This window comes from Primulina tabacum, chromosome 14 (genome assembly GCF_025594145.1).
Source record: "Primulina tabacum isolate GXHZ01 chromosome 14, ASM2559414v2, whole genome shotgun sequence".
Classification (NCBI taxonomy): domain Eukaryota; kingdom Viridiplantae; phylum Streptophyta; class Magnoliopsida; order Lamiales; family Gesneriaceae; genus Primulina; species Primulina tabacum.
The window spans coordinates 10,268,355-10,282,228 of NC_134563.1; the positions used below are offsets into that span (position 1 = coordinate 10,268,355).

General features: G+C 36.4%; 2 protein-coding genes across 2 annotated transcripts; both read left to right on the plus strand.

Moving 5' to 3' along the window:
• The first annotated feature begins 2,262 nt into the window (after nucleotides 1-2,262).
• Nucleotides 2,263-2,874, plus strand: LOC142523778 (uncharacterized). Its single transcript, XM_075627509.1, has one exon. The coding sequence runs from the start codon at nucleotides 2,263-2,265 to the stop codon at nucleotides 2,872-2,874; it is 612 nt and encodes a 203-aa protein (XP_075483624.1).
• An 8,151-nt stretch (nucleotides 2,875-11,025) lies between these two features.
• On the plus strand, nucleotides 11,026-13,419 carry LOC142525264 (transcription factor HHO3-like). The gene is made up of 5 exons (XM_075629495.1): nucleotides 11,026-11,446; nucleotides 11,563-11,858; nucleotides 11,937-12,234; nucleotides 12,336-12,412; nucleotides 12,878-13,419. The coding sequence occupies exons 1-5, from the start codon at nucleotides 11,302-11,304 to the stop codon at nucleotides 13,220-13,222; spliced, it is 1,161 nt and encodes a 386-aa protein (XP_075485610.1). The 5' UTR covers nucleotides 11,026-11,301; the 3' UTR covers nucleotides 13,223-13,419.
• The last annotated feature ends 455 nt before the right edge of the window (nucleotides 13,420-13,874 follow it).

A 13,874-nucleotide genomic window follows, 5' to 3' on the forward strand; every position in this document is an offset into this window, starting at 1 on the left:
ATCCTTTTCAAGAAGGGGAGGATGATGCAAACGTGGTTGGTCAAGCACCAAAGAAGGCAAGGGAGTCATTGGAGTTGCCCGAAGGACCTATAACAAGGGGACATAGCAAGAAGTTTAAAGAAGCACTTCAAGGATTCATGGTGAGCTACCAAGGAAGTCAACCAAATTGGGTGTCTAAGTTAGAGGAGCTTGAGGAACATGGACACAATGATGGAAGTGTTTGGAATGTAATTCAAGTGCTAATAACCATGAGGACAGCAGCACGTGCGACGTAGCCGCGCGCACGCATGCGCGCCTGAACCGGCGTGACCGCGCGCTCCGCACGTGCCATCGCGCGTGAATTGGCGCTGCCACGTGCCCCGGGCTGGTGCAAGGCAGAATGCCACGCGCCATCGCGCGAGAAGTCGCGCCACCGCGCGCACTGCCGTGTCAAACTTGCTAGACAACTTTTGTTATGACTTTTTACACTACTTTTTCATGTTTTATTGATTATATATGCATTGTATCAGACCATGAACGAAATAATTCAGAGATATAAGAAATTTCTTGAGGTTTCTCTCAATATTCGAGGCTATTTTAGCTTGGTTCTTCACAAAATCAAGCTTATCAAAGATTGCATCTTTGTGGCGTTTGTCAATTATTTTCGCACGAATTGTCAAAACAAGTTCTTTGAATGTTCGTATCAAATTCGATTGTTATTATCGTTGATATTTGTTACTAAGTGTTAATCGCTTAGAGGTGAATATCACAAATCGTTGCTTGTTTCAAAAGATCGGGACAACATAATCGATCCTTGTTCGTTATTGAATTGAGGGCGCGATTCTAATTAATCGTGTTTGCTTCTCATTCGTACGAGGATTCGTATCACACTGGCTCCTATATGTGTCGCAACTGTACCCAACCTCGCCACCTGATGACTCTCCTGGAGCCGGTAAACGAGTCAAAGCACAACCATAGCATATAGAGTCGCAGTGTTGTCCCGGGTCGTAAGGACTAATGGTGTACAATCATAACCACGGACTTATCCTCTCGATGAATGATAACCACTTGGAAAGTTCGAGGAAGGGTTGTTCGGTATAATCATCATATGACTACCCATCTGCTAGTCTCGAGCTCAAGCGACCTTTATCCATGTTTTAGGCGGCTGAATCGACTAGGAACGAATTTAGAGCATACAGTGTTTACAAATGAGTTTCAACATCGAATTACGATTCATTTGTATTAAAGTATAATCAAGGACTTTATCTATGTTTGATAACATGAGTATACAGATAAAGAAATTACAAACCATGAAATAATGAATTATATTAAAATAAAGATTGTTTATTACAACTGAGTCAATAAAATCCCTAACCAACAGTTGGCTTGCAGGGCATCTACTCTAACATGGACCGGGGTCATGAAGTGTACTTGGGGCTTCCAATTTTTTCTATGAGGAGTTAAAAGGTTCGGTTTAACTATTTGACAGAGAAAGTGGCCAAAAAAATTAAAAGCTGGGAAAATAAAACTTTCTCTGAAGGCAAGAGTTCTCCAAGCGATCCCCAGTTCCCGACGTAGCTCTGTCATGTTTTCGAATACCCAAATTCCATGGGAGGCATGGGCTTTAGGAAGCTTGAAATTTCAACAAAGCTTTTCTTGCCAAGCAAACATGGCGCATGGTAACCAATCCGAATTCTTTAAGCGCGTGAGTCCTCAAATCAATATATTTCAGACATAGCAATATTATGGAGGCTGCATTGGGTCATAATCTGTTTTATGTATGGGGATCGCTACTGTGGAGTAGGGAACTATTGAAAGATGGGCTGATTTGGTTGATTGAGAACGGAAGTTCAGTAAAGATATATAATGAAAAATGCGTACCAAGTTTGTTACATAATGTGTACACGTCATTGACACAGGGTTGATAGTTGGATGGTTATCACATTAGTTAGACAGCTGGACACTAGCTTGATTAGTCAGGATATAAATAGCTTGACTTTTGTAATCAAACAAGATGCTGGAAATTCATTTTACTTTCTTCTTCTTTCATATTTCCTCTCTGAACGAGAAGCTTAACTGCTTCAATGGCAGATCATTGCTTCTCTTTAACATGGTATCAGAGCTGATCTCTTCCGCATCTGATTGAATCTGTCCATGGCAGCACATACAACCAATTTTAGCTTTAGTGATCCCCTCTATTTGCATCCATCTGATGCTCCAGGTGTTTCGTTGGTCTCGGAACCCTAGATTGGTATAGAGAACCATGGAGTTTGGAGTAGGGCAATGCTCTTAGCACTGCGAGCGAAAAACAAGCTCGGTTTCATCAATGGATCCTGTCGCAAGCCAGCTGATAATCATCCTACTCTACATCAAAGGGAGAGATGTAACGCAATTGTTCTCTCATGGTTAATGAGTTCGGTTTCGAAGGAAATTTTCAGCGGGATCATATATTGCACTGAGGCTTCCGCTGTTTGGACAGATCTGAAGGAAAGATTTGATAAAATTTGTGGATCGAGAATTTTTTCTCTTCACCGTGAAATTTCACATCTCTCACAAGGCTCTTCATCCATTTCAATGTATTTTTCAAACTTGAAGAAGCTATGGGATGAGTACTCCTCTCTGGTTACGCTTCCTTCGTGCGGATGTGCCACTGCTAAGGCATATCTTGATCATGATCAACATCAGCGTCTTCTACAATTTCTAATGGGACTGAATGAGACGTATGGGCATGTTCGTAGTCAAATTTTGATGTTAGATCCCTTGCCATCTGTCAATCAAGCATATTCCATTGTCAGTCAAGAGGGATCGCATCGAGCAGCTCTTTCTTCTCACCTGAATGCTGAATTACCTGATGTTGCTTTTTTTCTTCTTCGAATAAAAAAGTGGATTCAGTAAAATGCGAGCATTGCAACATTCTAGGTCATACAAAGGATCAATGCTTTCGTTTGATTGGCTACCGTCCTGGTCACAATTTACACAGGAAGTTTCCTCAATCTAAGAACTACAAGTTCACTCAGAAGCCTTCGAAATTCTCTGCTCATAATAGTGTCAATACTACGGCTGATCCTTGCAGTGTCTCTGATGAATCAAAAGCCATTCCTCATATGGCTCATACCTTTACTGATGCTCAATATCAGCAATTATTACGATTGCTTGATCAACCTATTGTTAGAGTAGGTGTCCGTCGAGCCAAGTGTTGGCCGAGTGTTCACAATGAAACTCTATGTATAAACAATCTTTATTTTAATAATATTTGAAATTATTATTGGCACATCTTTATCTGTATACCCATGCTAGTTGCATAGATAAAGCCCTTGAATATACAAATAATAGAAAGAATATGAGATGCTCATATGATGAGTACCATGAAACTCATATTTGGAATCTGTATATTCTAAACAGTTCCAAGTCGATTCAGCCGCCGCTAAGAAGGATATAGGCCGCTCGAGTTTGAGACTAGTATCTGCGATGTGAGTACCATGTTTCATTGGTAGGGGACATTGTGATGTCCGAGCATGCAGATAGGTGCTCCTGGTAGAGTGCACTGATCAACCCTCCATAAAGGACTTTCCAAGTGGTTCTCACTTATCGAGTGGAAAAGTCCTAGTTTATGGTTGTACACCATTAGTCCTTATGACCCGGGACAACATTGAGACTCTATGTGCTAAAATTACACTTTGACTTGTTTACCGACTCTCATGGGGTCATCAGGTGGCAAGGTTGGGTGTTCTGTCGAAACATATAGGAGTCGATGCATTGTAGTCGGGGATTCACCGCTTACCTTCGGGTATGGATATCCTATGTGTTCTCATGTGTATGTAGGTTGAAATCTCTGATCAGAGTATGGTGGTAATTATGAAAGGGGTTTCATAGATTACACCATCGATGCAACTACGACATGACACATAGTATCGATTCATTAACAACTCTCGATAAACCAATGGTTGTCGAATCGGTCGGGATATATGAGTTGAAGGGACCGTACTGTACGCTAACCATAATTGAATGGTTTTTGCAGGCACTATCATTTGATACCTAGGGAATCATGTAAGCGATGCTGCTAGGCGTTTAACATGGTTGGTTGGGTACTATCAGACTTGAGTTCTGACGTTCTTGTTATCAAGGAGTTGATAAGTAAGAATGGAGCAATTAGGGTATGCTCATATAAGGACATGTTTAGCCCGAATCACATGGAGATGTGAACCCACGGCTAGTTGTATCAATGAACCATTGAGACCACACAAGTACTAGCTTTCTAGATCCCGTTGAGAAGTAAAATAGTTCAATGTGTTGAACGGCTTATAAATGAGTTTATAAGCGTAAGGAAAAAATTAGAAGTATGACTTCTATGAGAGAAATATAACTTTTAATTTGTGGAAGTGTTCCTAGATTAAAAGTAGGCCAAGTGAATAATGTATTTGAAAATTGTGATTTTCATAAACATTATTATGGACTAAATTAAATTAATTCAAGTGTTGAATTAATTAAACACTAGTGGACCTAGTAGAGTCCAAATAATTAAATTAGTTCAAGTGTTGAATTAATTAAATAACATTGGACCTTATAGAGCCCAATTGGAAATAATTGTTTAACTAGTGGACTTGAGTAAAATCAAGTAAAGTTTAATTGGGCTCAAATATGTTTGAGACAATTAAATTAAAGTCCATGGGCCTTGTAATTGTTATAAGCCCACTCAAAAATGCATGCATGGGAGGTGAAGAGTTGGGAGAAAACTTTTTGAATAACCAAGGCATGGCATGCACATGCTTAACTCAACTTTTTCAAGGACCAAGAAAAGTCTTCCAACCTCTTTCCCTCCCTCACTTTGGCCGAAAATTCCTCTCCTAATTCTCTCCATTTTTCTCTTCATTTTGGTTGAGGAATTCTTACACTTCTCAAAGAAAAATCCTCATATTTTTCTAGTGCAAAATATGAGAAGATCTACTTAGTTAGTGGTGGGCTTGATTTTGAAGGAAGAACTCAAGGACAAGGAGAGCTTGTAGATTTGTCTTGCCTTTGAAGAGCCAAGTTGTTTACAACTTGGTTCGAGCCATCATCAACCTCAAGAGGTTGATAGGTATAATTTCTCAACACCCTATGTATGACAAAGGTGTTTAGTATATGTTACACACTAGTACAAAGGTGTTCAAATTTTTCTTAAAATATGGGTTTTCTTGCCTAGAAAAGAATTTTTGAACTTCCGTTGCGCATTTGAATACCATAAAATCGATCCCTTTCACCTATGTCCACTCCAGCAGCTACAGTTAATTTGGTAGGTACATTTACTAGCCTGATGACAGTTTCAAAGGACACTGATTGGATATTAGACACTGGGGCAAATGCTCATATTACAGGTACTTCAAGTGTTTTGCAATCTACTCAGCCGTGTGCTTCATCCTCTGGTTCGGTCAGGCTGCCAAATGGTAACATTACCCCTATTCTTTCATGTGGTTCAGTTCAACCTTCCCCCTTCATATAACCTACCTAAAGTTCTTTTTGTTCCTGATTTTAGCTTTAATCTTCTATCCATCTCCCAATTCACCAGAGATCATAATTGCTTTGTTGTCTTCTACCCAAATTTCTGTTTATTTCAGGACCTCTTCACTGGGAGGATCATGGGGATTGGTAGACAAAAGCATGGGTTATGCTATCTTGATCGATTCCGTAGCAGTATAGCAACACCTGTTCAATCAAATGTGCATTCTAGCTGTAATCTGAACTCTCATTCTTGTGTTTTTTCTGCTAGTATAACTGATGACATTGATCTATGGCATAAAAGATTCGGCCATTTATCTGTTTCTCGTTTATATTGCTTACCTTTTATTAAAAGTAAGTCTCTTTTATCTCATTGCTCTGTTTGCCCAATGGCCAAACAAACCAGGCGTCCCTTTCCCATTAGAGAACAATCACAGTCCACTCATGTTTTTCAACTCCTTCACATAGATATATGGGGTCCTTTTCGAACCCCTGCTCATAATGGTGCCCGATATTTCCTTACCCTGGTTGATGACTTCTCGAGATGCACGTGGGTTTTCCTCTTACAATTCAAATCTGATACGTTCCAGTGTTGTAATCAAACTAGATGCTGGAAATTCATTTTACTTTCTTCTTCTTTCATATTTCCTCTCTGAACGAGAAGCTTAACTGCTTCAATGGCATATCATTGCTTCTCTTTAAAAAAGTTTTCAAAGAAATCTTGGAAAACTACTCTCCAACGATCAAACTTTGGTCAAGACCCTAACTTCGAATTGCAGTTGGTAAATAAGCACCATAAATGACAATTTTCAACCATTTGTGGCATCTGAAATCATAGCAATCCCCTTACCACGTTTTAGTAGAGTGGGTTCCCGGTTTTGGAGATATGATTAGTAAATACTCAGTGCGAGATGGATATCAATTGGGAATGGAACTATATACTCCACCGGAGAATCAATCCAAAGTAGTAACAAGGCTGTGGTGGAAGTTCTTATGGACTATATCCCTTATCCCGAAATTTCGTATTTACTGGTGGACATTGTTCCGCGACTATATCTCAACTGCTTGGAATCTGCTGACTCACCATGTTCTAGTTTCATGTCGTTGCAATATCTGCAATCGTGAGAGAAAAACATCGAGCCATGCACTTTTCTCATGCATTACGTATGAGTAAATATAGTTGGAAATGAACGCAGTTTTATCATCTCATTGCTCGACTACAAGGAATGGATTTGAAGGACGTTTGTTACCTTCTGATGCATGAGCTTGGGAGAACAGAATTCGAGAAGGTGGTCATTTGCACTTGGAATATGGAAAGAAAGAAACAACTATACCCACTCAGATGATGGCAGAAGCTCCAACACTGATATTGAATGGTGCAAGGCAGGACGGACTTATGCTTGGCCCGTCCTAGGCTGTAGCACATCCCAATTTTTTTTACAAAGAGTTATAGAGATTCGAGCCAATTTTAATTTTTTTGTAAATATATATAGAGATTTAAGCACAATCTAATTTTTTTAAAAGATATCACGGTGCAAATAACTCATAAAAGATAATATCTAGAATACTTATTTAACTTTCACAATGAATAAATGTAGATTTTCGATATTTCAAAAGGGGTTTGGTGCAAATAACTCATAAAAGTGATAAATTTATTTTATCAATTCTTTTATTTAATAGAATTTAATTTTGAAAGTACATTTAAAATATATTAAAAATAGTTTAAAATATAAGTTTTGAATCTAAGTAAAACTTGTCTTATATTACACGGGTTACATATTAATTTGAGTAATATATAAATTTTGAAAAATGATATTGATTAAACTTCTTTTTTAAAAATTAACTCTTCTATTTCGAATACGCTAGGAACAATAGTTTTTTTATATAAAAAAAATACCAATGTCATTTTGCTAACTATTTTTATATTAATATTTCATATTTATTTATATATATATAAATTAATTTATTATAATAAGTTCGAGTCCACCTCAACTTTAATTTCTGGATCCGTCTCTGGTGCAGGGTCTTTCTCGACGAATTGCAGATGACTAACAAACTTGAAATGCAGAAGCTGGAAGGCAGTAGTGATGGGGCAGTTTCCTGATGGCAGACACCGCGGATCCAGATCATGCGCATGGACGTAGACGGCTATGTCAACCAACATTTGAATTTACATGCCATTGGAGGTGCTCTATGGGACCATCAGGGAAAAGCTTATTCTAGCTTTTGGGAAGCAGGTTACACTACCACTCTCAATGACACGTGGAAAACTACTAGCTCTACGGGAAGGATTATGGATTTTGATTGAAAAAGGATTACAAAATGTCCAGGTAGCAACATATTCTTGGAACCACAGAGAGTACATCGTCACATGAGGATTTGGGATATATAAACTTATGCGGCTGAAAATTAAGAACTTTTAAAGGGTCCAACAGTTTCGATGTTTTTCACATATCAAGAGATCAGCTAATAAAATCGCATATGCTCTAGAAATTTTTTTTATTTCTTCTCCACTCTTTTGTGAGCCTCCGAGAATTTTTCTGTTCGACCAACAAAATTTGTATATGACGATTTACATTCTTAACAAAATCTGCAAGTACTCTGTAAAAAAAAATGGTATGTAGAATTTATGGGGTTTTAACGATAATTTTTGGATGTGAAAAGATGTCGTTATTTAAAAATATTTGGTAAGGATTTGGATAAGAATAAGCTAGTTTTGGATTGTAGTGAATTTACCGTAATATAAATCATAAGAGTCTTTCAGATTGAAACATCGATTTACCTTAATTTTTTACCCTTCCTGCCAACAATATACTTCAGCCCGTTGGGTCAGTGTTCCAAAGCCCAAACAATACTTGAATCTGGACTCTCTGTTGCTGCCCATTGCACGTGGAGATTCTTGTTCTGTCGATATTCTATTTGGATCACAATTTCAGATTGCAACATCGATTTACCTTAATTTTACTGAAATAATATATTCTTGTTATTGAATTACTTAATGCTCTGCTGAAAAATATAATTAATTGATGTTTAATTAAAAAATTATGATGTATTATTATTTTTATACACAAAGACTCTCGTGAGAGACGATATCACATGTCAATTTGTAGTAAGGATATTCTATTTGGATCACAATTTTTATTATAAATATGAGTATGGTCGACCTTTCTCACGAATAAAAATCAGTAAAACCGTCTCACGAAAGAACTAATAATTTTTAATCGATTTAGATTGTGTTTTTAATTTTTATCATATAATAAAAAATAGTAGGCAAGAGATAGAGTAGGTGGACTATTTCTAAAAAAAACACACAATTTTATGGGAGAATAGCAATCAATTAGTCAAATCTCCGTTCAAAGGAGAATCTGTGCCAAATGATAATTCTTAAACAAAGGTGTCAAAAAACCTAATTGCTGGACAGTCGAACATTATGCAAGTAAAATGGCTTTATTCCAAACAACGATCATATTAGTCAATCAACGATCAAATTAGAAAACCACGTAAAATTTAACGACTTATTCCACTGTTTCTGTATAGGAAAATAGAATTATTCCTTGGAATAAAACCTAATTACCTAACCACTGATAAAATAAACCAGCTTGTTAAATCATATTCCATGCCTGAATTCCAGATTCTTCGACATCACATTGAATTGACAATAACTTTTGAGTAGGTTTCTTGTGAGACGGTCTCATGAATATATATATATGTGAGACGTGTCAACTCTACCGATATTCAAAATAAAAAGTAATACTCCTAGCATAAAAAGTAATACTTTTTCATGGATGACCCAAATAAAAGATCGGTCTCACAAAATACGAGTCGTTAGACCGTCTCACACAAGTTTTTGTCAAACTCTTTTATATCTAATATAAAACTTAACATTTGGAAAATAAATTTAAATTTTCATCAGATGAATTTTTAATTATTTTGTTTTAAGTATTATGAGAAACGGGTAATTTGGGAGAGAGAATTTAGAAATTCTAGGGGTATAAAAATTATTATTATTTTTGAAACTTTTAATAATCAATGGACTTGCGCACACTGGATCCAACCCTTACATACCAAGGAGGAATATTCCAGTTTCATTCTAAAGATTTCTAAAGCCACGTTGCGATATTGTATTCGTGCGTGTGTTACACGATATTATTGTGAGAGTGATTTCATAGGTATGCTGAGTTCTTCGGTATTGTCTTTTGGAGAAGGCGAAAGGCCACCACATTTTTCACCACATTCCACCAAGGACAGACCCAAACCATACGCGGTGCTAACTGGAGTGTAGGTCACGCTCCTAAGGAGAGATTCTCCCAGCTGCAAAACGTTTTTGGATCCTTGCGAGTATATTCTATTACACTCCTTAGTTTTTTAATATTGTCCACAACTATGTTAATTTTCGTGTTTAGTAATAAAAAGATTTTTACTTATTAAATATATAATTTTGATATATTTTATCATATTTAATAGATAATATCATTTCATTATTGTGTACGAAAATAATAACATATCAAAACTATATATATATATATATATATATAAAATTGCATATTAGCCCTTCCAATAAATGACTTATTGGATTATGCCAACAAATTTATATACATACAGTAGTATTTATAAATTTTTCAAAATTTTGTAAATAAAGAGTTAATGAAATTTATGAAAGAAAAAAAGAGTATATTCATTTATGTAACAAATATCAAATATTATTTTCTTAAATTATATTTTTATTCTTATATAAAATAATAATGCAACTATATTAAATATATTTTAAAATCTTAAAAATAATATTATAAATTTATTAAAATATATTTTTCATGATACACTTAATTAAACAAAAAATATTAATATTTTTAAATCGTCATAAAATTAAAATTTAATAACAAAAGATAAATAGCAGGATAGATAAAGAAAGGAGACAGCTCACCTCGAGCTTATCCAAACAATAATAATAATAAATGCGACAGAATCGATACCCGAATATTCAAACCCCTTCACGCTTTCTCTCTCTACAAATCTCAAAATCAAAGATTCAGCGGCACGCGACGGCCCGACCTCGACATTTCCCCCCTCCCCCTCGTTTTCTCCTGACCTCAGTTCTTGTTAAACAAACAAATAAATTTTGGATTTACTTTCTTCTTTTTTCCCCTCCAACAAACTAATAATTTCCTTTTATTATTATTATTATATATTATTTAGTGTTTATATAATTTTCCGTCAAAAAAATTATATTTATAAACATAATTTAAAATTTTGGAATATTTTTTGTCCAATAATTATAACTTGACCTTATATATATATATATATATATATATATATATATAGAGCATAAATTTCATTTTCCAAAATCAGACCAAACCTATGCTTCTCTTTTCCCTAACATTCCCACAGAATATTAATTTCCCGAAGTTTAAAAATAACAAATGTGGAAAGAATTAGTTTTGATGTTTAAATTTTGATTAAAAAAAACTAATAAATAAAGCATATATATCAAAATTCAAAATTTCTCGTATCTCAATTATGAAAATTGAATTATCTCATTCTTGCACAACTAATCTGTAACCACATGCGGGTCTTCTTTTTTTTTTTTTTTTGTGCAAACTAAGATTATTCCTTTTCTTGATTCCACCCTAGATCCTTTTATTCTCGTCTCCTCATTCGGATCTCTCTATGTCTATGCTCTGACAATTTGAGGGTTAAAAAAAAACGTCCTTCTCTTCGCCCCATATAATCTCTCTTCGCCCTGGTCCCAAATCCTTGAACCATTTCTTCTTGTAATGATTTCATAACTGAGCCAAATAAGGGCTGTAAGGATAGAATTTAACAGGGTACAGTGAAGAAAATTGGACAGAAATGATCATCAACACCTTAGATCACAGTGATTTTTCAGAGAAAATGCAGAGATTTCAAGATTATATACAAGCTTTACAGGAAGAGCGTGACAAGATTCAAGTTTTTCGACGTGAGCTGCCTCTCTGTTTTGAGCTTGTTACACAAGGTATCATATCATACTGTTTATAGTTTTTTAACCATTTTTTTACTCTTCATTTTTTAAATTTTTTCTTGAATTTCTTTTGGTTGGTTTTGGGCTTATTTTATATTGGTAATTTATAGCAATTGAGACATGCAAACATCAGTTCTCTGGGACGACGACAGAGTGTAATTTACGTGGGCAATCTGAATGTTCCGAGCAGACATCGTGTCCGGTTTTCGAAGAGTTTATTCCATTAAAGAGGGCCTCGTCCCATTCTGATGGTGAAGAACAAGAATCCCAGAAGCAAAATAAGGATTTAGGTGATATCAGTAATACAGATGGTAAGAAGAATGGTAATGAGAAGAATTCCAAGAAATCAGACTGGCTTAGATCTGTTCAGCTTTGGAATCAGGCCCCAGATCCATCTTCCAAAGAGGTGATTTCCCGGAATATTATTGCATTTTTAGTTTCCATTTAGGATTTTTGCTAATTTAGAAGATTTTTTGGAGTTTAGGATTCACCAAGAAAGGTGGTAGTTACGGAGGTGAAAAGAAATGGCGGTGCATTTCAACCGTTTAAGAAGGAGAAAAGTTTAGGCACTAGCGGAACTCCAACTGCTCCTACGCAAGTGCCAAAGAATAAGTCACCGCCACCGGCATCCGCCAGTTCCACGGCGGACTCCGGTGGCGGCGGCGGAAGAAATAAGAAGGAAGATAAAGAAGGGGAGTCTCTAAGAAAAGCAAGGAGGTGTTGGTCGCCGGAATTACACAGAAGATTTGTGCAATCCCTTCATCAACTTGGTGGTTCCCATGGTATCTATATGTCATACATATTGCATCTTAGCTATAAAATCAGATTAAGTATGTAATATCGATCCACGATTTAATATGTTGTCATTGATTTGATTATGCAGTTGCTACACCTAAACAGATAAGGGAGTTGATGAAGGTCGATGGGCTCACAAATGATGAGGTTAAAAGTCATTTACAGGTTTGTGAACATTAAAAGTTGATTTTCCCTTTAATTTCATGATAATGGAAATTTCTTGATGTATCTTGACAAATTAAGGGGATGCGGTGAAAGTTTATTTTGGTTGCCAATGGGAATAGCATCATCTTGGATTGTTATTAAATGGTTTAGGTGTAGAATCTTTCATTTGAAGCCACGACTTTTGTGGTCGTAATGTGAATAAGAATAATGCGATGGGATCGACCATGTAAAATTCTTTAGATTTATTTAGTCTTGAGAAAGGAGATTGTCGTAGCTTTAATTTATTCCAACTTTTAGGCCGTATTCTAAGATGTTTTCGGGGGGGAAATTCCTCTCCTTGTATACATGCTCCCTCTTGGAATGTTCATAGAAAGATCAAGTCAATCACATACTTTAATAATATTTTTGTGGGATTATCTTGAAATTTACCCCATTCCAAATAACTCGTTTTCGATCATTTTTCAGAAGTATCGATTGCACACAAGAAGACATAGTCCTTCGAATCAAAACAACAATAACGCGCAACAAACACCTCAGTTTGTGGTAGTGGGAGGAATATGGGTGCCACCGGAATATGCTGCTGCCATGGCTAAGACCACTACATCCGGGGATGCTCCCACTACGCCTGCCGGAATATACGCCCCAGTTGCGTCCCTGGCACAACCCTTTCGAGAAGCATCAGCTTCCCCGAAACAAAGGCAATTACACTCCGGTGACAGTGGCAGCCATAGTGGTGAAGGTGGGGTTCATTCCCATTCCCCGGCCACCTCGTCCTCCACGCATACGACCACCGCCTCACCGTCTTACTGATTTTGTGAAAATGTAGAAACATTCGCGATGACAACGCAGTTAATGTAGTGTTTTGTTTAATCATAGAGTTACAGAGGCTGATTTTTTCCGATCATTTTCTTGCATCAGTGTGCTTGTTTGTTTGGTATCTGATGACTTTGGAGGCTTGTTTTTGATAGTGACAATCAAACTGATCAAACATGGATGGAGCTTCTCTATGTGCTGGTTATATTTATTATTACGATTAAAAAGATAGATTAAAGAAACTAATAGCAGCCTGACTACATTATAAAAACTTCCATTCTCCAATGAATTTTGCCCATTCAGTAGAGGATGCGCCGTATCATTCATTTTTCCTTAAATAAAAAAAATTCAAAACCTTGAGGCAACCAGCCGAAAATGCTGTGCTACGCCGAGCGGCAGATATAACAATGATCAGAGGACTTTGCGTGGGGCTCTCGTATGACAGTTGTCTCGTATTAGTTAGATAAAATACACAGGAGTTGTATAGAGTTGTGTATATAGAATTGAACAATTCTCATCTTTGCACTAGTTTTTGGGATTAAGTTATATCCATATTTTAATTTTATCATGTTATCAGAGTTCAGATTTCACAGTTATATGAGGGATTGCATATAATTGGGTCACTCGTACAATAGAATATCGCATACCG